The 23825-nt window shown below is 39.2% G+C and overlaps 1 protein-coding gene across 2 annotated transcripts in view; it reads left to right on the forward strand.

Annotated features, from left to right (window-relative positions):
• The window catches only part of babo (TGF-beta receptor type-1 babo), a 115706-nt gene that overhangs the window by 17752 nt on the left and 74129 nt on the right, over positions 1-23825 (forward strand). For both annotated transcript variants that reach the window (XM_067156612.2, XM_067156613.2), the window contains exon 2: positions 8837-8954. In XM_067156612.2, the coding sequence (XP_067012713.2) occupies positions 8837-8954 (118 nt within the window). The remainder of the gene's footprint in view (positions 1-8836; positions 8955-23825) is intronic.

A 23825-nucleotide genomic window follows, 5' to 3' on the forward strand; every position in this document is an offset into this window, starting at 1 on the left:
GGTTGGGCTCATCAGTTGGTACCTAGCACACCTACCAAGACTTTGGCTAGTGCATACCGTGGAGGCCACTGCGTAGGCTACTTTGAGCCACCAGCAGTGCCAATGCACTATGAGAGACTGTCTCTGTACCAAAAATTGATGCCTGCTTGGCTATCAGATGATATAGATGTTGATTCCCATAGGGCAGGGATGGCGAACCTATACCACCTAGTGACACGCGAACATGATTTCGGTGGCACGCCACATGAACATAATATTTTATATATACGTCTTGTACTACAGTCTTGTACTATAGTGTTTCACGTGTAAGAAATAAATATCGAAAATCTCAATACTAATTCCATTCGGACGTGCAATATGGCAACTGCTACGCTCATAGGTCCGGAAGTCAAGTGAGATAGTGTCGTTTTCTGGTGGTTTTGTATACGGACGTCGCAAACTCTTTTCGGTGCCAAAATGAACAGAAACTTAACAAAGGCGGTGACCATATTTTTTCAAGAACTCTGGCCAAGGGAATTCGGACTGATAAAATGATGTTTTGCCTGTGTTCGAAAACAATTTTATCCCCCACATTTAATGTAAAGCGCAATTTCGAGACTGGTTATTCAAATGTTTGTTCCATTTCAAATGAAGAAAGAAGAGGGTTTGTTTCACAAAATATCCAACATTACACAAAACAAACTAGTTCTTTTGTATCACCTGTTTCTATCTGTCTCACTGCATAGTACAACATGCATGGGATACAGATTTCTGACGGTGAGTTGTTGAAAGAAAGTTTCTAATTGACGTTCGACACATTATTTGAAAATTTCCCTAACAAACAACTAATAATTAACAGAATTAAAGGAATGCCACCCAGCTGAACTGCTGTCAAAGATAGAATAATAAAAATGAGTGAAGAAGTTTCGGAGCAGTTGAAAGCTAATTTGGATAACTCCCACATGTATGCAGTATGTTTTGATGAAAGCATGAATGTGACCTTACAAACAAGGATGGCTGTTGTTTTTTTTCTTCCTTATGGAAATTTGATGAAGGAGGAATTAGTTCAATTGTTGAGCGTACAAACTACAACATGGAAAGATAATGAAGCTAATGGAGGAAGTGAAGTGAAGTGAAGATTTTTATATCTAAATTTTTTTACAATTTGTTTTACGTGCACCAACACAGATATGTCTTGTGACGACGATGGGATAGGAGAGGCTTAGGAGTGGGGAAAACGCCGTGGCCATAAATGGGGTGCAGACCCACGGAACATGCAATCAAATGTATTTACAAGATATATGTATAATAAATAAATAAATAAATGAATCAGTTAAATGAATAAATAAATAACATATTATGAAACATAATCTGGTATTTAGAAAGGAAGTCGCGGGGGGGGGTTGCATGTTGTAGACATCCTGTAATGGAAATTAAAAAAAACAAGTGGCACAGTCAACAGATGAGAATAATAAACCAGAGTTAAAATGGCATACTAGTTGGAAAAGGTTCGCCATCCCTGCCATAGGGAATCTGAAATATTTGTCCCGAATAAGTCAATTTATAATACCAATATAAATGGTCCGTTATTGGACATTATAAATTTTCCAGCTAACTCATTCCTCATGCTCTAGCCAGCATCTTGGTAGCTGTGCTAGGTACCAACTGATGAGCCCAACCTAGCACACGAGGGCGAAACGCTGGCAACCAGGAATGAGTTAGCTGGAAAATTTGATGTCCAATAACATACCATTTATATTGGTATTGTAGGATGATTTGGGTACGTAAAGCGAATGAGTGATGAAAGAATGCCATAAAAGGTGATGGAAATGCAAATGCAAGGAAGGAAAGGCCGTGGATGACCATGATTGAGATAGGACACAGTCCAACGCAGTATTATAGAAAGAAACCTGGACTGGGACACATTGTTGGAGGAGGAGCCGTGGAAAGACCGAAGAAAGTGGAGAGGAACTATATTTGCCCCTACCTGGCTACAGCTGGATAAAGGGAAATGATGATGATGATTATTATTATTATTATTATTATTATTATTATTATTATTATTATTATTATTATTATTTCTCTGCTTAGTCACTCTGGGTATTGGTATAAATGAGCTTCTTCAAATTCTTTTGATCCAACCATATTTGCTGTTCCAATTTTGGTTGCCGTCCTGTTCCTCTCTTGGCTAATTCCCTTGAGATTTGGTTTTCCCAAATGTCTCTAGGCCTTCCTTGTGGCATTTAGCCTGGGACATTCTGATCAAAATACATGTTTAGAGTCTTATTATGGGTCATTCTTTTCGTATGACCATGCAACTTCAGTCTACCCATTTCTAATGTGTCCGCAAACTCCTTACCATATCAACCTGTTGGCAGTTTTTTTCTTTTTACAAGTTGTTTTACGTCGCACTGTCACAGATAGGTCTTGTGGTGTTGATGGGATAGGAAAGGGCTGGGAGTGGTGTAACGGCCACTCACCAAGTGACGGTTGCTCTTACTCTACTCGTCGCTACCAACAGTCATGTAATCAACCTTGTACATTCACTGCGGCCTCGCTTAGCGCCCAACCTACTGGACATCTCGCTGCATACTGAACTACCACCTGGTTACGTCACTCGCTACGTCACCATCTGCTCTTTCTCAAAGCTATCTGCGCTTCCTTCATGAACTTCCTGCGGCGCTATAAATTCGTCCCCTGACCCCTCGGTCTTCGGTCCAGCGCTGATACCGATTGAGGTTGGAGGGTCGTCCAACGGGTTCTCAGTATTCTGCTGGGAAACTCTGTTTTATTTTTTAGTACATTGGGTGAGCAACAGAGTGCTTTATTTATTATCATTATTATTTGCCTAGTGGACTGTGGCAATCAGAGCCTAAATTTTACCTTCGTCTTCATGGCCAGTTTCAGTTTACATGTGTGTTCCTTTTTAACAAAATAATGGCATCAAAATAATCAATATACTCAAGAGCTTTGAATGATTGAGTATGAGGCCTGAACTCGGCAACCCTACTATGAACTGACTTTGTACTCTGTATCTTAATTTGCTTGGGTGACTCCCACAGTTGTGATCCCGTCCTTATCCCTCTCTGTTGCCCTCCTTTTCTTCTTGTTCATTTGTGTTCATTTATCTCGTTCCGTTGAGGCTTCCAGTTTGCTATGTCCTTTTGAATGCCTCAACTAATATAACATTTTGTAAATGGTCTAGGGGTTTCTTGTAAATACATTATTTCTATTCAAAATATTGTTCTTATACTGTACCATGTTATGGAATGTTGAGTTTTGTTCTGATTATCTTTCAAGTAGAAAGAATATATAGTCTTGGTTAAACTTTATTATTATTATTCTTATTTCTTCCACTAACCTCTCATTGGTCCCAGCCTGTTTCTTATGGGATAGTTTGCCAATATATCTTTAAATAATTATTACGTCATGTGGATCGGTACCTTCTACGAATTGCTGCATATTGAAACGTGTTTGATTCCATGTACACCCACAAATCGTAACATTGGGAAGGAAGCGGCCATGGCCTTATACAGTCCCGGCATTGGAAAAATGGGAAACCATGGAAAGCCATCTTCAGGGCTGCCAACAGTGGGGTTCGAACCCGCTATCTTCCAAATACTGGATACTGGCCGCCCTTAAGAGACTGCAGCTATCGAGCTCGGTGTTGGCAAATTTCCTCATTCTATTTTTTGTCTCTTTTTGATTTTATGTAGTCAAGAAATTTCATATGATTTCCTTCGAGTCTACTGCTGTTCTAGTTCTGGCAAAAATTTATAGATTGGCATGCCTCGAAAGACCTGCACTGTCACGGGATGAGGACAGAAATGTACTTTTATCTACTTATTGTTCCAAACCCGAGGAATTGAGGAAATAAGAAGAAGAAGAACCAAGACAGCATTTAAAACAGGATTATTTGCACAAGCTCATACAGGAGGGTTCAAGGGACCTAAGCAAAAGCAAGCTTGGAGTTTTCATGACTGTTGATATTGTGACCATTGCCACTGGGGTTCCTCTTTTACATGAAATCCAAATCACTGGGACCTGACTGTTTGTTTCAAAAGTCCTACGTGCATTAGCTGGGATTCGAACTGGGACTGTCTTGGTGAGAGGCCACGGACTATGCCACATGCTTATCAAGTCCCCGGTCAGTATACCTAAGAGAAGCAGTGTACATATGAAGTGAGAACATCTTAACAACTTCTGTTGTATTTCATTCATATTCTAATTTAGTGTGGATATGTTATCTTTTTCTCTTTTCTTTATTTTCTCCTTATCAGGCTGAATTAACTTCCTCACAGCTTGTGACTGGCTTAGCGTAGTTTTATTTTATGACTTTTTGCTGGTTTCATAAAGGACTGAATAGGAAAATTGAAAAGAAAAGAAAAAAAAAATGGGGGGCTAGCATCTCAGAATACAATTATTAGGTTAAAAAAATGTTTTTGTAGTAATTGTTAGCCTGGTGCAGCCTTTGTAAGGCAGACCTTCCAGTGAGGGTGGACAATATCTCCATTGTATGGGAACCTGCGTATCATTGTGGGAGAGCATAGTGTGTATGGTATGCCCGCCTGGTGGCCATAATCTTAAAGGCGTAAAGCCTGTATCATCTGACACCATGGTTAGCCGGTTCGAGTCCCGTTGGTGGAAAAAAAACCTGGATTCACTTCCAAACTTCTCTGCAGTTCATATGGAGTGACGGCATATGATGTTGATGGTGATTTCATCATCGGACAGGGATGTTAAGCCTTGAGTAGACCCCTTGGTCCTGTTCGACTGGAATAAGCTATGTGCTGGCAGCAGTTTTCACCCTCTTCTGTTGCACCATCATATTACCTCATGTCATTCATTTCATACCTGACCCTGTAAAGAAATTGTACAAGGGTTTGACATACCTTCATGCGTAGTATGTGTTATGTTTAAGTTGCAGGGACATTTGGGGCAGTACAAACACCCAGTCCATATCCCCAGGGAATTAACTATTTAAGTCTCTGACCTGGGTGAGAATGAACCTAAGACCCTCTGAACTGAAGACCACTATGGTGACAATTCAGATAAGACATTATATGGTTATTAGTAGTTAAAATCTCCACATCCAACTGAATGTGAAAGGCATAAGTAGATCTAAAGAACGTTACCTCTCAGAAATCCTGTAGAATTATAATGTCAGTGTACTCCTTGTCTAATTGTCTTACGTTGCAAATGACGAACAGGCAAGAACAAGATTGCAAATTCCTAGATGATATGACGTTACATGGTAAACATACCACTGAATTTATGGCTGTGCGAGTTATGCAAGAAATGACATTGATGATGTGCTCTTGGTTATCAAACAGTAATATACACAGGATTGTTGTGGATATTAGGGAAATAGCAATGGTAAACATTACAAACTACCAGCAGTTCATTGACCCCCGTATGTTCTGCAAATACAGCCCCACTCAGCAGTAATATGGGGGACTTCAACAGCCATCATGTTGACTAGATTTTTCATGAGAATAATCAAAATGAAGAACTGTTTTTCCTACTGGGGAAATGAGAATAACCTCCAATTAATGTTTGATGTCAAAGACCCAGGCACTTTCAGATCAGCTGCATAACCAAGCAAGTGGCTTCGTAGTTTGGATCACGTAGCTATCTGCTTGCATTCATGCCTCTCACGTGGCATTTCTGGAACTTAAGTCCCTGGTTAGTCTGCAGTCCCTGTGACATTTGGCAACTTCGACTGTACATTGATGTGTGAAGCTATCATCATCATCATCATCATCATCATCATCATTTGGCTCAGTTATGAAACATAGAGATAGGAGACTTAACCCTGCAAGGAATTTTACCAGAAGATAGGAGTGGTTTGAATTGATGAGGAAGAGACAGACTCTCTTATATGTACACTAGGATGGACCGGAACTGGCTGACAAAATGAACCTTAGAGCTTTTTGGACAGTGGGGAACAGAGTCCAAATGGTTTCAGGAAGTGAGAATTGACTCAGCCAAAATTATGGTGAAGGAACACAGCAGACAGAGATAGATTTGGACAAAAAAAAAATCAAGCAGTTTCAGGAGAGAGAGAGAGAGAGAGAGAGAGAGAGAGAAGGAGCCAGTAAAGAAGAAAAAATTCTACACAGAAGAACTAAAGGAAGAAGTAGGTGAAAGAATGAAAAGATATGTGCTAAAAGAGAAGGCAGAATGGTAAAACATAAAATCTTCCAAAATATAAGGAGGGGATAAAGCTCAGGGATCAAACACTCAACTGGCAGCATTGCACTGAGCAAGTTCAGCAGCTGTCCTACATTGACGTCTACCTGTATCTGTTGCATAGAAAACATAGTGTACTTGCACATCGAATTGTTTAAAATTCTGTGGAATTCTCTCTTATTTGGAGATAGTTTGAACTATATTAGAGAATGAGTTTGAGAGAATGAAACCTGCTCAATCAATGGTTGAGGGAACTGGTCGTTCAGTTTAAGGCGTCTCCGAAAACAGTAAAATAGTAGTTAGTGGGACATAAAACAAATAATAATATTATTATTATTATTATTATTATTATTATTATTATTATTATTATTATTATTATTATTATTCGTTCAGTTTAAAAATTCTAAGGTAATTAAAGTTGAGTAAAAATTATTTTATCTTGTACCTCTTTCTTTTTCTTTCTTTCTTTCTTTCTTTCTTTCTTTCTGACCCCCAAACATGGAAATTAGTTTCAATTCTTGGCATAGTATCTTTTCTTGAATTTATCTTAATCACTCTCTTAATCTGGCATATTCATTTGTTTTCTCCAAGGCATGTATAGCTTTTGAGTACTTCATATACCTGTCCAGTCTTGAATGTTTTGCAGTCAGGATGCTTGTCCTTTTCCAGTGCCTGTACTACCTTCTGTTTTCCCTTGTAGGATTAACTTCAGAAGTCTGTACCGATTAGTATACAGTAAGTCAAAAAAGTATTCAACTGCCGTAGCTACAACACACGAGACAGGAAAAATATTCAAACTGCAGGCTGACAGACAAATGGACATCGGGCAAGTTACCAGCTTTAATCACTTGCCCAGTTTCCCACCAGGAGACTAAGTGTGATAGGCCCGTCCGTCAAACAAGTATTCAATGCTCCGGGCGTGTTGGCCGTGCGGTTAGGGGTGCCCAGCTGTGAGCTTGCATCTGGGAGATAGTGGGTTCGAACCCCAATGTCGGCAGCCCTGAAGATGATTTTCCGTGGTTACCTATTTTCACACTGGGCAAATGCTGGGGCTGAACCTTAATGAAGGCCACAGCTGCTTCCTTCCTACTCCTAGGCCTTTCCTATCCCATCGTCACATGAAGACCTATCAGTGTTGGTGCGACTTAAAGCTAGTTGTAAAAAAAGCATTCAACGCAGGACTACGGGAAGACCAGGGACCCGCAGTTGCACAACAGCTTGTCGTGGAGAAGTGTCATCATGGTATAGGACAGAGATGCAGAGTGGTTAAAGTGAGTGGAGCAGCAATGGGACGTAAACAGAAGGAACCAACGGAAGAAAAATGCAAATTAACAGTGAGGTTGTATCGCAAGGGGAAAACATTTAAATAAATTAGTGAAATACTAGAGTCCGATAGATACAGTGAAGAGCATCATTTACAGGTTCCAGGAAATCCGTGTTGTACAAAATACACATGAGATGTGGCAAAAGTTTCTCTTCACCGACGAAATCAAATTTAATGTGTTTAAATTGGACGGAGGAGTGACTGTGTGGAGGAAAAGGAACGGTGAACTAGAGGAGCAAAATCTTGACTGCTACAACAAAACACGGTGGGGGGGGTCAGTAATGGCGTGGGCCAGCAGTGTAGGGGATTTGTGTTTCATTGATGGCAACATGGACCACATGTACTATATTTTAAAGGCCCACTTGCCCAACAGTTTGCAGCAGTTGCATCTTCTGAATGATTATATCTTCACTCAGGACAACAATCTCAAACACACCGCACACAACATGAAGCTGTGGTTGTTGCACAACACCGCATGTTGGATGGTGACCCCTTCCCAATCGCCGGACATAAATCCTATCGGGAATTTATGGCATATTGTCGAAGAAAACATTAGAAAATATCACATCTCCAGCAAAAGTTACTAGAAGCATCTTTTGATGGAAGAATGGCGGAAAATCACACGTGAAATTACAGAACCCTTGGTGAAGTCCAATCCTTGAAGATTCCAGGAAATTATTAAGCAAAAAGGAGGCCCCACGAAGAACTAGGAACGTTATCGAGGTCACAAATATGATGCCAAAAGTATTGCAGTTGAATACTTATTTGAGATAACGTTGCTAGTGTGTTGTTTACGTCTTTTGTAGTGCTTATGTTTTTTTTTCCTAATTCTGCCATGTTTCGTTTTTATTCATCTCACTGTGGACAGTAACTATGTCTTTGACCATGACTTGTCACATTTGTTTTTTTTTTTTTCGACCTCCTCAACTATTGTATTGTAATTTTTGACCCATTGTATGTCGTACATATGCAAATTTTCTACATTTAGGAATTCCTGTTTAACATTGGATTTTTGAGCTGTCCGCTGAATACAAAGCCTTCTCTTTTTAAGCCACATTTCTCCTTCTGTCCAGCTGATTGCCACTGATTTTAGTGTCCACGCCTCTTTGACAACACTGACCAGATGTAGTTCTTAGCATTGTTTGTCTGAGCTTCAAATTTAGATTTGTATTTCAGACATTGACTTTATCTTAAGAAAAGTTGTTCATGAAAAGCTTTCTTAAATATTCTGTCTGAATAAAGTTTAAACAGTAAAGGTATCTTACAACATGATTTTTGTGATATTTGTCGTGGGATTCATTTTAAAAACACTAGGTATTAATCCTTCCATTTCTTTTCTAGGACTATTATGTTACTGCGAAAATTGCAAAGATAACAACCACACATGTGTGTCGGACGGGTACTGCTTCACATCTACCTCTTTGGATAAAGACACTAGTGTCATTAAACATTCTTACGGGTAAGTGGGATAGTTTCATTTTTTAATAACCTCTCTACTGGACATTCAGATAGTCTTATTTATTTCTCTTATACTTAATTTGCAGTTAAAAATATTACTTATTTATTATGAAAGTAGTGAAAGTGGACTTCTTGCAATATTCTGTGGTGTATCTGCTGTGTGATTGATGTTTTAGATCATGTACTGTTCCTGGTTTGTCAATTGTTATGAAAAATATGTAGTATGGAATGAATGGAATGTATGAGAAGTGGTGCGAGACTAACACTTCGTCCTTATTATCTCCGCAAATTTAATTCCTACTCGTAAAGCCTGAATAAAGTAATATGTGATCATGAATAAACTTCCAATAGTTTCCTGGTTTGTTTTCTTTCCTTAACTGTAGCCTTGTATTTCATATATTGTACAGACCTTGTTTTATGTGAGTCAAAAGTATTCTTTTCTTCTTCTGCTCCATAATGGAAGTCCTTGAAAATTCATCATATTAACAGCATCGCCTCTTGGTTGTTTTAGATTTATAATCCAGAGGTGCCATCTATTATGGATTGTCTGTAATTATTATGAATTTCACTTCATGATTATGGTATTAAGGTTATTAAAGAAAAGCAATATTATCCCAAAAAATAATTTTTCTACAAAAAAAAAAAAAAAGGAAATTGTTCCATTCTTAGGAGAATTACTGCTCAATCCTCCTCATTTCAGTGCTTGTGGTTGACAACTATACTTGATCATCACTTCCTTCTGCTACCCATGAGTGTAGTGAGTTTTGTGAATCTATTCTGCTCTTCTCCACTCTAAAACCTTAAGCAGTGTTGTAAGTGCACCTGACAGTAACTCTCCACAGAAAGAGTTTTGAGTGTGATAGGAAAAATCAGACATGATTCAGGTCTACATTAAGCACATCTACACTGGACGAAGATATCATCACAGGGAGGAAGGATGCTTCAAGAAAACCTGCACTGAAAAGCAGCTGCTGGGTGCGAAACCAGCTACAAAGATTTTATCACAGAATGTGCAAATTTTTCTGTATTGTAGTTAAATATGTACAATATCCGCAGATAACCATTCGCGGATGCGGATAATATTTTGTATATCGGTGCAAGGCTCTACATATGACGACGATGGGATAGGAAAGGGCCAGGAGTGGAAAGCAAACGGCCACGGCCTTAATTAAGGTACAGACCCAGCATTTGCTTGATGTGAAAATGGGAAATCATGGAAAATCATCTTCAGGGCTGGGGTTTGAACCCACTATCTCCCGAATGCAAGCTCACAGCTGTGCGCCTCTAACCGCACGGCCAACTCGCTCGGTAAATTTTATTGTGAAATATATACTTAAGAATAAATAGCTGTTGGAAGAGCAAAGGGCGTGTCATTATCGAGTAGGGCAGGAGGATGCTTTGGATTTGACTCAAAAATTTTCTGACGGTTCGTTCGGGTGGGGGAATTTACTGACAACCTGCTTCAAGAGTTGGCACCTCTGATAATCTTACACACATTTTTAAGAAATTCAAAGGAAAATAAACTTGATATAGTTGCTGTGATTCTCAAAAATTCCGTGATGGAATTGTTATTAATTTTTGTAATGAATATTTGTGAGAAGTTATTAGAAGCTTTTAAAATAGATCTTTTAAAAAAAATGTGTGACAATGGATCCATCAGAATTGCTCTGGAAGCACTGCGAGCTATAGGCTTATTGTACTACTCTGTTTAGAATTAACATCAGTCTCTTATTCCTGCATAAAGTATGAAGTCATAGTAACGAGTCAGTGTTCGATTCATTTCGTTTGGTATTATATTCCAAAATACATTTTACCTCATGCCGGCCTTGTCTCATATGCACTGATTATACAGTATGATAGGTAAATTATATCTCCTTCTTGCCCGCTTTACATTCTGGGTTGCTGTTTAAAATTCCTATTTTATTTAAGCGTTTCGCACTTGTGTGTATTGCGAGAAGTATCATACTGAATAAGGAAAAAAAAAACAGGAGGGTAATACATACTGTTCACTTGCTCTTTCGTCTGCCTTCGTAACGTAACGGTTAGTGTTATTAGCTGCCGTCCTTTCCTTTAGTTGTCCAAATGTGTGAACTCATACTACTTGTTTTAGTTGATCTATAAAAGTGTGATGTGGCCTTTCTTCTTGTTTCTTCCCCTTCAGCCTACCTTTGTTCCATAGCAAGCCTTCATGTCGCAGCATGTGTCCAATCCAGACAAGACATGTTTTATGTGGTTGTCTGAGTGAAAGTGAAATGGTTTTTCATTGTAAAACATGTACGAGATAACCGGGTCTAGAATACTGTTTCAGAAAGTACCTCTATCCCCAAAATAGGCATGATGAACAGCTCTGAAAACAGACATTTTAAGAATATAAGAAGAAAGAGAAATGGGCCTACATTAAAGGAGACAAAAACATGATTATGAAAGAAGGCTAGAATGTAGTAAAGGTGCTGATAGCAGAGTGACGTCATTTTTGTTTTACTTCACATGACATAGGGATAAAAATTAAATGATGTATTATTTAGAAACACCGGGCGAGTTGGCTGTGTGGTTAGGGGTGCGCAGCTGTGAGCTTGCATCCAAGAAATAATGGGTTCGAATCCCACTATCGGCAGCCCTGAAGATGTTTTTCCATGGTTTCCCATTTTCACACCAGGCAAATGGGGCTGTACCTTATTTAAGGCCACGGGCACTTCCTTCCCACTCGTAGCCCTTTCCTATCCCATCATCGCCATAAGACCTGTCCGTGTCGGTGCGATGTAAAGCCACTAGCAAAAAAAAATTTACAACATATGTACATTTAAAAAAGACGGATTAGGTCCCTGATCAGTAGAAACTACAAATTGTCACAGATTTGTGTCCAGTATTTTTAACTACTGCTCTGCTTTGTCCGTGGTCTCATGGACGATCAGTATTGTTCCATTACATTTTTGAAGTGGGCTGTCCATGGCTGTATGGAGAATCATCTGAGGCATGTTACCACAATCACATAAAGGGTTTTCAGATACCTTGAACTTACGTTTCCACCACTGGTATCAACGATGCTGCGTTCATATTCATTTTAGTAATGTCTGCATCTTCCTAGGTGGGTTGAAACCAGAAGGATGCTTCTACTAGATCGAAGTTTAAATCAAGATTTTTGGGATTAGAAGTGAGCCAGTTGTTGTAGCATCATCATCATTTTGAACCAGCCCTGGTTTCCCGGGTGCAGTGAATGAATTATCTCCATTTACTTCTCTCCATGTAGATGTCTTCTTCTATAACCTGCTACAGATCCAAACCTCGTCCAGCAAGATCATTTCTAATCTGATCGATCCATCTCTTTCTTGGCTGACCTCTTGATCTTTTGCCTTCAAGGTCCTTCTCAAACCACACTCTAGCTGTTCGTTTTGGGTCCATTTTTTTTATATAACCAAACCATTTCAGCTCAGCTTCGACACAGGTCTCCAGAAAACTGTTTCAAAAAGTACCAATATCCCCAAAATCAACATGATGGACAGTTCAGGAAAGAAAGAAACAAAGTGTTCTTTATTCAAATTAAGTTGTTCTCCAGTCAGTCTCTCACCCAGTAACCAGGAGGGTTTTCATACCTTTACCATGAGATTCTGATGTTCGTCGCCATAACACCTATCTGTGTCGGTGCGACATAAAGCCCCTAGCAAAAAAAAAAAAAATTCTGATGTGTGCAGTCCTGGTGTATTGGAAAGAGAAGTTCTCACAACATTTGAGTCGTCGTTTTGTCAGTGCCATTCAGAACCAAGGAGGTGGTATGTTTCATAAAATTGATAACCATTACAGAGGTGTGGGCCTGGTTCATGATATAACCTTCATTGTCTCATTCAGTTGAGTATCGACCTTCTTTGTGCAGTCACTGTCAATCCATACTGGGCTACAGTATCTGCAACTGGGTATGCTAAGGCAACGGCTGGAGAGTTGATGAAGTTGTTTCCCAATCCTTTCCTCAAAGTTTAAGAAAGGTATTCCTTAGGTCTGTCATAATTATTCTACTACCCTAGTATCAATATTAATCTGCTTCCTTTAAGAGTTCATCCTGATCTAATATTTCCTGCATCACCTAACTCTGTAAGACTACGCTCCATTACCTCTTTCTTACTTACTTACTTACTTACTTACTTACTTACTTACTTACTTACTTACTGGTCAGTGCTACAGTCCATGTAGGTCCTTGGCCTCCTTAATCACCTCTATTCGTCCCTGTCCTCAGCCTTCCTTCTCCAGCATCTTTCTAAGGTCATTCTCTAAAGTCCTTATATTACACGTTGCTACTATAGTATAATTTTTTCTTCTCTTAAGCAGTTTTTCTCGCCGGGTCGTCACCAAGTTAACCGCTTTTCCTGTAGTATGTCTTAAGGTATCCATAACATTTGTCTTTTTATGAGGTAGGGGAGTTAACCCTACACCCAACTCCCAGCCTGGAGGACCAGGGTATCACTCTTAGTCTGGATCATCACCTTAAGCCTGTCCAGCTTGGGCGACCCTACCAGGAGCATGTGCTCCCGCCGGCATAGCTCTAAGGATCATTTGAGCACACAAGCCTCCAAACACCCGGCAAAATGTATTTTGCCTTCGTCAAGACCTTGAGGAGGCCATTACTTTTTTTTCTGGATTTATTTTCATCTAATACCGGTGGTCCTTCTCCAAGACTTTGTCCATACTATTGAGCATTTCCTCCAGATCTTCTGTGGACTCGACTAAGAAAACAATACTATCAAAATCTTAGAATTTTGATTTCCTATCTTTGGATTGTGATTCCCCTTCCAAATTCCTCTATGATTCCCTTTACTGTCGGTTCTGTAAGGAGAGGGGACAAACTCTTTACACCTGTTTTGTCTAAATGCATGCACACAGCATTATTTACTCTTTAGTAACGTTCCCAGTAGTACTTACCCTTCACATACGATATGCTGTTGCCTTGCCAATTACTCTTTCTGGCTGCTGCTGGCACTTACTGCTTTTTCTAACAGCAAAGCATAACTAGGCTTGCTGCAGAAAACTTCCCTGGCATGCTGTAATAAGGATGGTTGCAGGGGGGAAAAAGGAAGGGCGGGAGGGGGAGGAAGAGAGAATAAGTTCAGATTCTTAGGAAACAAGATGGTTCAAGATCTGATTGATGAATAGTGGAAGAAAGAAAATCTAGACCTGAAAAAAGGTGACGGATAGAGATATCACACTCCTAGGGAGTTAAAAAAAACAAAAAATCCTACCTAGACTCAAGCGAGTTGGCTGAACAGTTAGGGGCACGCAGCTGTGAGCTTGCATTCGGGATATAGTGGGTTCGAACCCCACTGTTGGAGCCCTGAAGATGGTATGTTGCGTGTTCAGCCCAAAGGCTGGTTTGATCCTCCACAGCTCCGTCAACAGCTGTTATAGATAACCTAGGCGTCACTGAAGTGGCATACTAGGAAAATGAGACCATTGTTGCTTACTTCCCACTCTATCCCTCTCCTATCCCATCATTGCCATAAGACCTATCTGTGTCGGTGCGACGTAAAACCAATTGTAAAAAACTCCTGAGACATTACGTTACAGCAAGCAAGGTAATGTGCTTTAGTTATTTTCAAGCAGATTACTGAAGTGACCTCAATCTAGATATGATGGAGTGATAGAAAATAAGCCCATGATTTTGAATATTCCTATAGACATTATGAAAGCATTGACCATGTATGCAGGTGTGTCATGTATGACCATCCAGAGAGTATACAAAGACTAACTACACTTCAAATTGGTGTTGTAACAGTAGGATGGGATTAGTTTCAAACCCGACAGAAATTTCTCGAAATAGTTGATAAAAATCCATCCCAGTCAATTTTTCAAATTACATTGTGAAAGGAACTTCATGTGATTGGGACCTCCTGCATGGGGGTGGGGCATTGATTACATCCATGGTAACCTCTGTCTGTTGTAAAATGTAAACTTGGAAGCGTTCTGCTAGGAATGACTAATGTTTTGTACCAGGTGCTCAGGTGGTTAACAGCAGCATATGAAGCAAGAGTGGTTGAGTTTCTTGAAAAATGCATGGCTACAGAAAAAGTAGAACCAAATGAGTTGGCTTCAAGGTTCAGGTCATGTAGTTGTGAGCTTAATTTGGGGGAGAGCGAGTTCAAACCCCACTGTCGGCAGCCCTGAAGACAGTTTCCCATTTCATAACAGATAATTGCTGAAGCTGTACTTTAATTAAGGCCACAGTTGCTTCCTTCCCAGTCCTAGACTGGTTGTATTCCATTGTCACCATAAGACATATTCGAGTTGTGTGACGTAAAACAAATAGTTAAAAATAAAGTTGTTTCTGCTTATACGATTAAAAAAGAAAATTCAGGAAAAATACAAGGTGTGTGAACATTAGGGGCTCAGGTGGGGGAAAAAAGGATGATACATGTGGTAAAGTTACATTGTGTAAAGGAATTACATTAGATGATTATAGACTACAGAGAGATAGATTCTAACACCGAAGGACCTGAGAAGGCACTATGGAATTTCAGGGTTCTACATTTCCTTGAAAATGTCTGTTGATATTATGACATCCTTTATACCCTGTTTTACTTTTATAACACTGTCCAACTTCATCTCTACCTCTCTGATTCCTTAATATATCATGACGAGACCTAAAATTGCTCTCCTTAATAGAGGTAATTGAGCTTGGGCTGTCTGGTCTGACAACAAGGCACTTCTCCACTAGGACGACATGGTAACAAGTCTGTATTCAATTGAATACAAGTGAGAGGATTAAAAGACTACAATTTGTAATTCTAAACAGCCTTTGTAGACAGTGTAGCTGGCAGGAGGGGAATGACGGTTCATTGAATTAAAGCTTGGTTCTGATCAGAGTTAGTATGGGTCTGTGGTTGAATTAAGTCCTGTGCTGAAAAGCGGCAACATGAATTTTTTAAAAAAAGAAGTAAAGCTGTCTCCATACAGTCCATAAGGCCCTTGAAGGAATTAAAGCTACAGGGTAATACTGTTCTTAACCTTGTCACTAGTGGGGTAGAGTGGTTAGGTTACCTTTACGCCCGGGGATTGACCTGGTACTCTTTTTTTGGTGTAGTATGAGTGAACCTCAGGGCCATGTGTTGCTCTGGAAGTGGAAATTTCGCTTCTTACAATTTTCAACATCCTAACGGGGATCATGCAATAACCTTGAAAGGAAATGATTCTGCATCCACCTTGTTCAATACCAGTCAGATCCTTAAAACCTTTAATTTGTTATTAACATTTACAGATTGCAACAGGGCTGGGCAAATCAGAAAAATGTTCAGAAGCCACTAACATTTCTTAGGCGCCAGACATAAAAAATAAAAATCCATTTGCTAACTGGCACCTCTATAATATTTACCAGTTTGATTTCTCACTTACCGAGCTCGATAGCTGCAGTCGCTTAAGTGCGGCCAGTATCCAGTATTCGGGAGATAGTAGGTTCGAACCCCACTGTCGGCAGCCCTGAAGATGGTTTTCCGTGGTTTCCCATTTTCACACCAGGCAAATGCTGGGGCTGTACCTTAATTAAGGCCACGGCCGCTTCCTTCCCACTCCCAGCCCTTCCCTGTCCCATCGTCACCATAAGACCTATCTGTGTCGGTGCGACGTAAAGCAACTAGCAAAAGAAAAAATTTCTCACTTCATCTTAATCACTCTTAAAATCACATTCACTACAGTAGGCTCTTCATTTAATGGGCACAAATCTGGTCTCGGCACAAATGTACTAAATCCCAAACAGTGCTTATTACATAGTAGTGCAATACATAATTAACATAACAAAGCAAATCTGGCACCAAGATCGGCCAAAACCGAAGGTTCTGGTAATAGTTACGAGCAGTCACGCGATATACCGAACGATCGTATTGGTTCAAGTCAGCATTCTGTTGTAGCCATTTCTTAAAATCCCTTCTAAACCTTATAATTTGTGTCTTTATAGATACGCTAGAGAGACGACGACAACAACAACAACAAAAGATCTACGAACAAAGTTTATTGTTGAGTTTTTTAAATGACACAAAATTCATTTTCTATATGTTATTTCTGGAGTGAAAATAAATTTTGAAAATATTGTGTTGCCTTCAGACTGGAATTTAACAGTTACAATTTGAACATTTTAGGCACCTACACATTTCTTTTCATCACCATGGTGACCGGGCACGTGGGATTTGTCAATCATCAATCAATCGCTACTAATCTGCATTTAGGGCAGTCGTCCAGGTGATACAATTTACCATATGTCAATTGGGAAGGTAATGTGAACGACAGGATGCATGAACAATGCTCTTTTATTTTTGCTAGGAGAAAAGGTGCTGATGCTCACCATGTAGGTGCTATTACAGCAACTTCCACACTTTAACATACACTCTGATATACCCTCGTGATAACCATCCACTCCTTTCTCACATAAGCCATCTTTTGCGAATGTTTCCAACTGTCTGGCAGTCATTATCAGAATCTGTTACCTTTTGATCCTCTGGATCTTCAGTCTTGGTTGAATGATCCTTTTCACCATGTGTATTTTTTGGTGCTAGTTTTGAGTTTCACAGGATCGCAAGTAGATTGAACTATTTCTGCTTCTTCAGCCTTCCTTATTTTACTCATTTTTAACCATGACTGCACTGATTTAACTTACATTAAAATCATTCAAAACTCACGGGAACACCTGAATGTTGCAGAATGGGTATAGTACTTATAGTCTGACATTCAAAACAATCGGAAAGGGAAAACATCTTCCTGTTTCTGGCTGTGTTTTACCAACCTATAAAGCCTATGAGGCCTGGTACCAACTTGCAAGAATCAAAACTGAAAATTCAATTCAACACACTACACGATATTTTGGAATATTTATAGTAAATTACTCTGTCAATAAATCACAATTATTTTTTTTAACTTGGGAAAAGAGGGTGCCGGTACTGCATATCTTTGTGTACCAGCACAAAAAGCACTGATTATTTATTATTATTATTATTATTATTATTATTATTATTATTATTATTATTATTATTATTATTATTATTATTATTATTATTATTATTATTATTGGTTTGCAACCTGAAGTAGTGATTGGAGAGGATCCATTGACTGTGACAATGGTCAGATTGCGATCTTCATTTATTTGTATGCACCTCTTTGGTCATGGAATTAGTGGCTCCTCGCCTCAGAGGTGAAGTTTACGTGCGTGTGTATATGTTCCTGTGTTCAGTGTGATGAATAACAGTAAGGGTTCAGCTCGAGGCTTAACGTCCTTATCTTACAGACGGATCATCAGCAGCATCCTATGTCCTCACTCCATATGAGCACTGTAGAGAGGTTGGGAAATGAATCTAGGCTTTTTGTACCAATCTAGTGATTAGGAATTGTGTACCTCCATCTTTCCTTCCCTGCCAGCCAACATTCAGATGATGGAAAAAATTTCCACCAGCAGAACTCAAACCACCTAATCATGATGTGTGACCATGAAGACTGGACCCACTTTAATGATCATGGCTGCAAGGCAGACATGAACGTATCCCTCTGTTCTTTTTTCTTCTTTGAGTAATTCAGTCTGATGACTGGTTTGCCCATGAGATGAGTCTTCTCCAGCCGGGACGATCCCGTGCAGTACATTTTGCGTCTGCATAGCTCCTGCATCCTGAGTTTACAAGAAATGTCATAATGATCGTCTTTCTTGGTCTTCCACGAGGGCATTTCCCTGGTATTTTACCTTCCAAAATTTCCATCAACACATTCCTATGTCAAAGCCTATGTCCCATCCAAGAAAGTTGTCTCTTCCTAATCTGACTGAACAACTGTCTCTTTTCTTGGACAATGTCCAATACCTCAGTGTTGGTCTTCTTCTCCACCCGATTTATCCATTGCAGCCGACGCCAACACCACATCTCAAAGGTGGTTAGCTCTTGGTTAATGCCTAGATCTCAGCAAAATACAGCGCCACAGACCAAACGTAAGATTTCATTATTCTTTTACGTAAGACGAGGTACTTGTTTTCTGACATAGAAGGGAAAGTCTCTGAATGCTTGCTTTGCTGTTGCTATTCATGTTTTTATTTCACTGTGACACTGAAGGTTTTCTATTAAGATCTGGCCAAGGTATTGGAACTGTGCTACATGTTAAAACAAAAGAATCCCCGTGTCCAACTAAAGTGAGAAGAGCCTTAACAGTTTTTGCGCAGAGTTATAGTCTACAAATTACTTTGAATATCTTTACTTTAATTTTCCTAGTTCTGATCTGTTTTTGTGGGATGCAGGTGATGTGCTTGTTTTGGTTTAGAAAAATGTTTACGACTATAGTTTACCTTACTTTCCGTATGATTTCCAAGTGTTATTTTTAAGAACTAAATCTGTGTGGGTAGTGAATCTGTTGTGAGTGAATCGCAATCCAAATGAGAAGTGTGAATGCTAAGCGTGTTGTGTGCGTGTTGTAAATTGATTTGCTGGCCAGGTCATGGGGTTTAGCCAGATTTTGATTGATTCCTTCCTTCCTGGTTTCCCTCCATATTTCACTAAAAATTAATCACATTCATTTCCAGAATTATGGTCTGAGAATCTTTGAATTGATGGGAGATAAAGAGCGGTCAGAAGTCAGGGGCAGGAGTTGTGAAAGTACATGATGTGTGTGTGATAGTATTTAAGTGTATAATCCCTTTTTAGAGAGGTGGTGTCTTAATATGATGTGTAAATGGTTGTAACTTTGTATTTTTATTCCTCACCAAGTGATGAGTTTTTGTTCCCTTTCGTAGATAAATTATATTTTGAATGAATTGGTGGTGGATGAAAATATATTGTGGAAGATTCTTTGTATTTTCCCTTCCCAGGAAATGCTTGTTCCTTTATTTGTGTGACTTAAAGTGAATCTGCTTTGAGTAATAACATAAAAACTTTGTAATTATTCAGGATACAGTTGAAAAGAAATGGTATACCATACCAGGATCATATGGCATATTATCACAATTTTTTTTTTTGTACTGATGTGATGAGCTAATATACTATACAAAAAGAAAACAAAAAAGAACTTTCTTCTCTATTTGACCATCTTTGTAGCTGTCTTTGTGAAAGCTGAGTAGTTATCATCAGCCAAGCTGCTGCTATCCATTCTGTTCAGCTTCTTCTTCCTGATACGTTTCTGCTTATGCAGGTTGTTCATCTGTTGAGCTTCCCAGTGGAATTTGACAGATATCTGAGTGTACAGGTCAGTTCTTGCAACCCAGTTTCAAGGCATGCAGGCTGATTTACATGGATCAAGTAGTTGGTCAAGTTACTTGAACAAGTGAAGGGAATAAAATGTTTAGGTAGTGAAAGTTGTTTAAATATGCAGTTACATTTGTTCAAGTGTTTTCTTGCAAGTGATAAAATGTATGATACTGTGCAGACATTATTAGGATTTTATTTATTTATTTATTTATTTATTTATTTATTTATTTATTTAATTTTTATTATTTTTTATTCCTTAAGTGGCAAAGTAGTGTAACAAGTGCCACTACCGGCCCATGAATGACTGGAGATGTGTGATTTGGAGTGATGAATCACGGTATGCCATGTGACAGTCAGACTGGAAGGTTTGGGTTTTAGCAAATCCCAGGAAAACAGTACATGCCAGCCTTCATACATTGCCTACTGTGAAATTTGGCTACATTGGGGAGACAGTGTGGTGGTAGGGGGTGTCATTGAAGGGACTTTGTCCTCCCATTACGCTACATAACACATTATAGATGGAAGAATGTAAGGACATTTTGACCTGCTGCGTGTTGTGTGAGGTAGAAGATCAGTTCAAAGATGTTCACTGTCACATAGTCGTCGACTGCTACTTGTTTCCGAGAACACGTTTTTCTCCTGCAATTTCTCTTAAAGCCTGTTGACTGTGTGGAGACGTCGCTGATGAATGATCAAGCCAATCATCACATGAAACATGTGGCCACACAGATGACATCTAAAGGTGGGTGGGTATTCGGGAGATAGTAGGTTCGAACCCCACTGTCGGCAGCCCTGAAAATGGTTTTCCGTGGTTTCCCATTTTCACACCAGGCAAATGCTGGGGCTGTACCTTAATTAAGGCCACGGCCGCTTCCTTCCCACTCCTAGCCCTTTCCTGTCCAATCGTCGCCGTAAGACCTATCTGTGTCGGTGCGACGTAAAACAACTAGCAAAAAAAAAAAAAGGTGGGTGGGTGGAGGACGCGGTTGGATCTGATGGTAGTTTCTGCTTTTCATGGGTTTCAATTAATTGTCTGCAAAAACCTGCTCAAACAGTGAGACACCTTCTGCTTGAGCTTTGCTCCAAAGAACACGGGTTTTGTGCAGTTGTTGCCCACGTATTAGCATCAATGTTGGTGCTATTCTTAAGCTGGTCTTTATAACATTTCAAAAGAGCACCTTGAGGCCTTTTGCCATGACCAATCTCACCGTAAAAAAGTTGTTTAGGCAATCTATCATTCATATGCTGGATGTGACGAACCCATCTAAACCGATGAGTGATGATGAAGGCTTCTATGCTGTTCATATGTGTGTATCAGCAACATATTACCTGACATAAAGGAGGATCTGTTCATGAGTAGTTTGTGAGCAAATAGGTTCTGGGAATGGACTGGCCAGCCCAGGGCCCCAACCTCACTGCTGTCAAACACCTCTGGGATGAACTAGAACAGCAAATTCATTCCAGACTCCAGCGACACAAATCACTACCTACTGTACCTTTGATATAAGAAGAATGCTCTGCCATTCCCATGTAGACATTCTGACATCCGGTAGGCAGTATCCTTCCCACAGAGCACGAGCTGTAGCAATGGTCACCCCGTATTAATTCCACTACTGAGCAATATATCTGATTTTCAGGTAGGTGTCCAGATAATTTTGATCAGATTGTGTATATTAAATAGGCTGCTTCTGAAATTTGTCAGATTACACTGCAAATTTTTGAATTAATTCAGGAATTTAAATTTTTTTAAACTTTCTTCTGTTTATCCTAGTTATATCCCGGGTCAGTAGATTCATCCTGGCTCATATTCATTTTGGCCAGATGTTTTAGGCTGGATGCCCTTCCTGACCCCACGTGATCGTTTTCTAGTGAAAATTCGAACCCAGGATTCAAAATTCTGCCATCTGGGTGGGAAGCCAGCAGTACCAATCATGCCCCTCTTCCTAGTTCAAATATCACAACTGGATTCATATTTTCTGTAATAAGTACCAAATAGATTTCATTGTAATTTATGCTGCATGCTTCAGGGACTAAGAATGTAGTATTCTCTTAAGACCATTTGTCTTTGAAGGGCCATTGAACACACAATTCATGTTTATTAGTACTAAGGTAATAAAGGACAGCTGAAAGAATATCAAATAAAGTTAAGCTTTTACCTAATAATTTTCAAACATCTGACAAAATTATTTGAACAGGTAGTAGCAATATTCTGGACTAATGTCTACAATACTTCGTATAAATTGGTATAGCTAAAAAAAGACAGACATCCCTAGTGAATTGTTCTACTGATGATTACTTGTCTTAATTTTTTTAATCACCTTGTTAAAAGTAAAAATATTTCTTTTAATGATACCTTACAAGTTTAATCTATGAGAATCATTACTTCTATATTTCTATGTTATCTGGTCTAAGATATCTTTGATTATCAATGGTGAAATTCCTTATTGCAGAATGTTCGCTTCTGCCTACTTAGTTAATTTTTTATATTAGTAATAGTCAAACTGCCCATTTTTATCATTTTTTGATATTATGTTAAATTTTGTTGCTGTAATGATTTTATATTTTTCAGTTTTATTATGATATTGTTTTTTGTTGGGTGCTTTCTTTATGGGGAAGTGGGGAAAGGCGGGGGAGAAGTGTGCCACTTCGGCATTTGCGCTGTACCCCAAACCAAAGAAAGTGAAAGAAATGGGAAGTACACAAGAACCTCGTTTATCCGGATTAAGTAGGTCCGGAACGGATACAAATTATCGAAAATCTGGATGATCCGGAAAAACTAGAAAAACAAATACAGTACATTTTATATTTATTAACATAAGTTTTACAGTAGTACCTTTTCTCAATTGTACAAAGAATATAAGAACACTTTTCTTACATTTACGACCCTGTTTTATGCACTGAAGTAATGTTAGTATTCTCTGTTTTACATATGTATAGTGTTTGCGCGCAGCACGATCATAAAGACATTTAACTAACAACAGTTCTGCCGGTGTGGTTTCAGTCTAGGATTCTAAATAGGCCATCAGTTTGTCCAGCTGCATTGTTGCCTGTCCAGGAGTTATTGTTTCTTCTGATGGAGCACTGGTTTCATTTTGAAATTCACCATCAGTGAATTAGTAGTGCGTTTCATTTAGAAGAGCGTGGGTTCGAATCCCACCCCAGCCGTCCTCGGAATAGTTTTCCACGGTTTCCCATTCGCAGTTCCAGGCGAATGCCAGGTTGGTACCTTTGATAGACTGTGGCCGAATTACTTCCAATTCCTGTCCTTAACTATCCGTGGCGGAAAAGACATTCAAGTAAAGTCGACCCCGTAAAAGAATTAATGTACAAGTAAAAATAACTTTTATTATTTTTGATCTGGATAAACGGAAGATCTGGATTAATGAGGGCCAGATAAATGAGGTTCTTGCGTAGTAGTAAATGGGACTCAGTCTGAACAATATTTATTTCGTACAAACTTTATTCAAGTACTGTCAGTTAAAAGTAGAGGCAAATGTAAAGAAATGTGGTACTGTAGATGCAGGGGCAAGTGCTGGTCTTGAAAGTTAGGCATGCTCTTGAGAGAATGAGAGGTGTGATTGAATTCTGAATATTGTTTCAATGATTATTAACCATTGAAAATTATATATTTATAACTTTATTGTACATTTATTTCATATTATACAAATTCTACCCTTTGCGATGTTATG

Source organism: Anabrus simplex, chromosome 12 (genome assembly GCF_040414725.1).
Source record: "Anabrus simplex isolate iqAnaSimp1 chromosome 12, ASM4041472v1, whole genome shotgun sequence".
In the NCBI taxonomy this organism is placed as follows: Eukaryota; Metazoa; Arthropoda; class Insecta; order Orthoptera; family Tettigoniidae; genus Anabrus; species Anabrus simplex.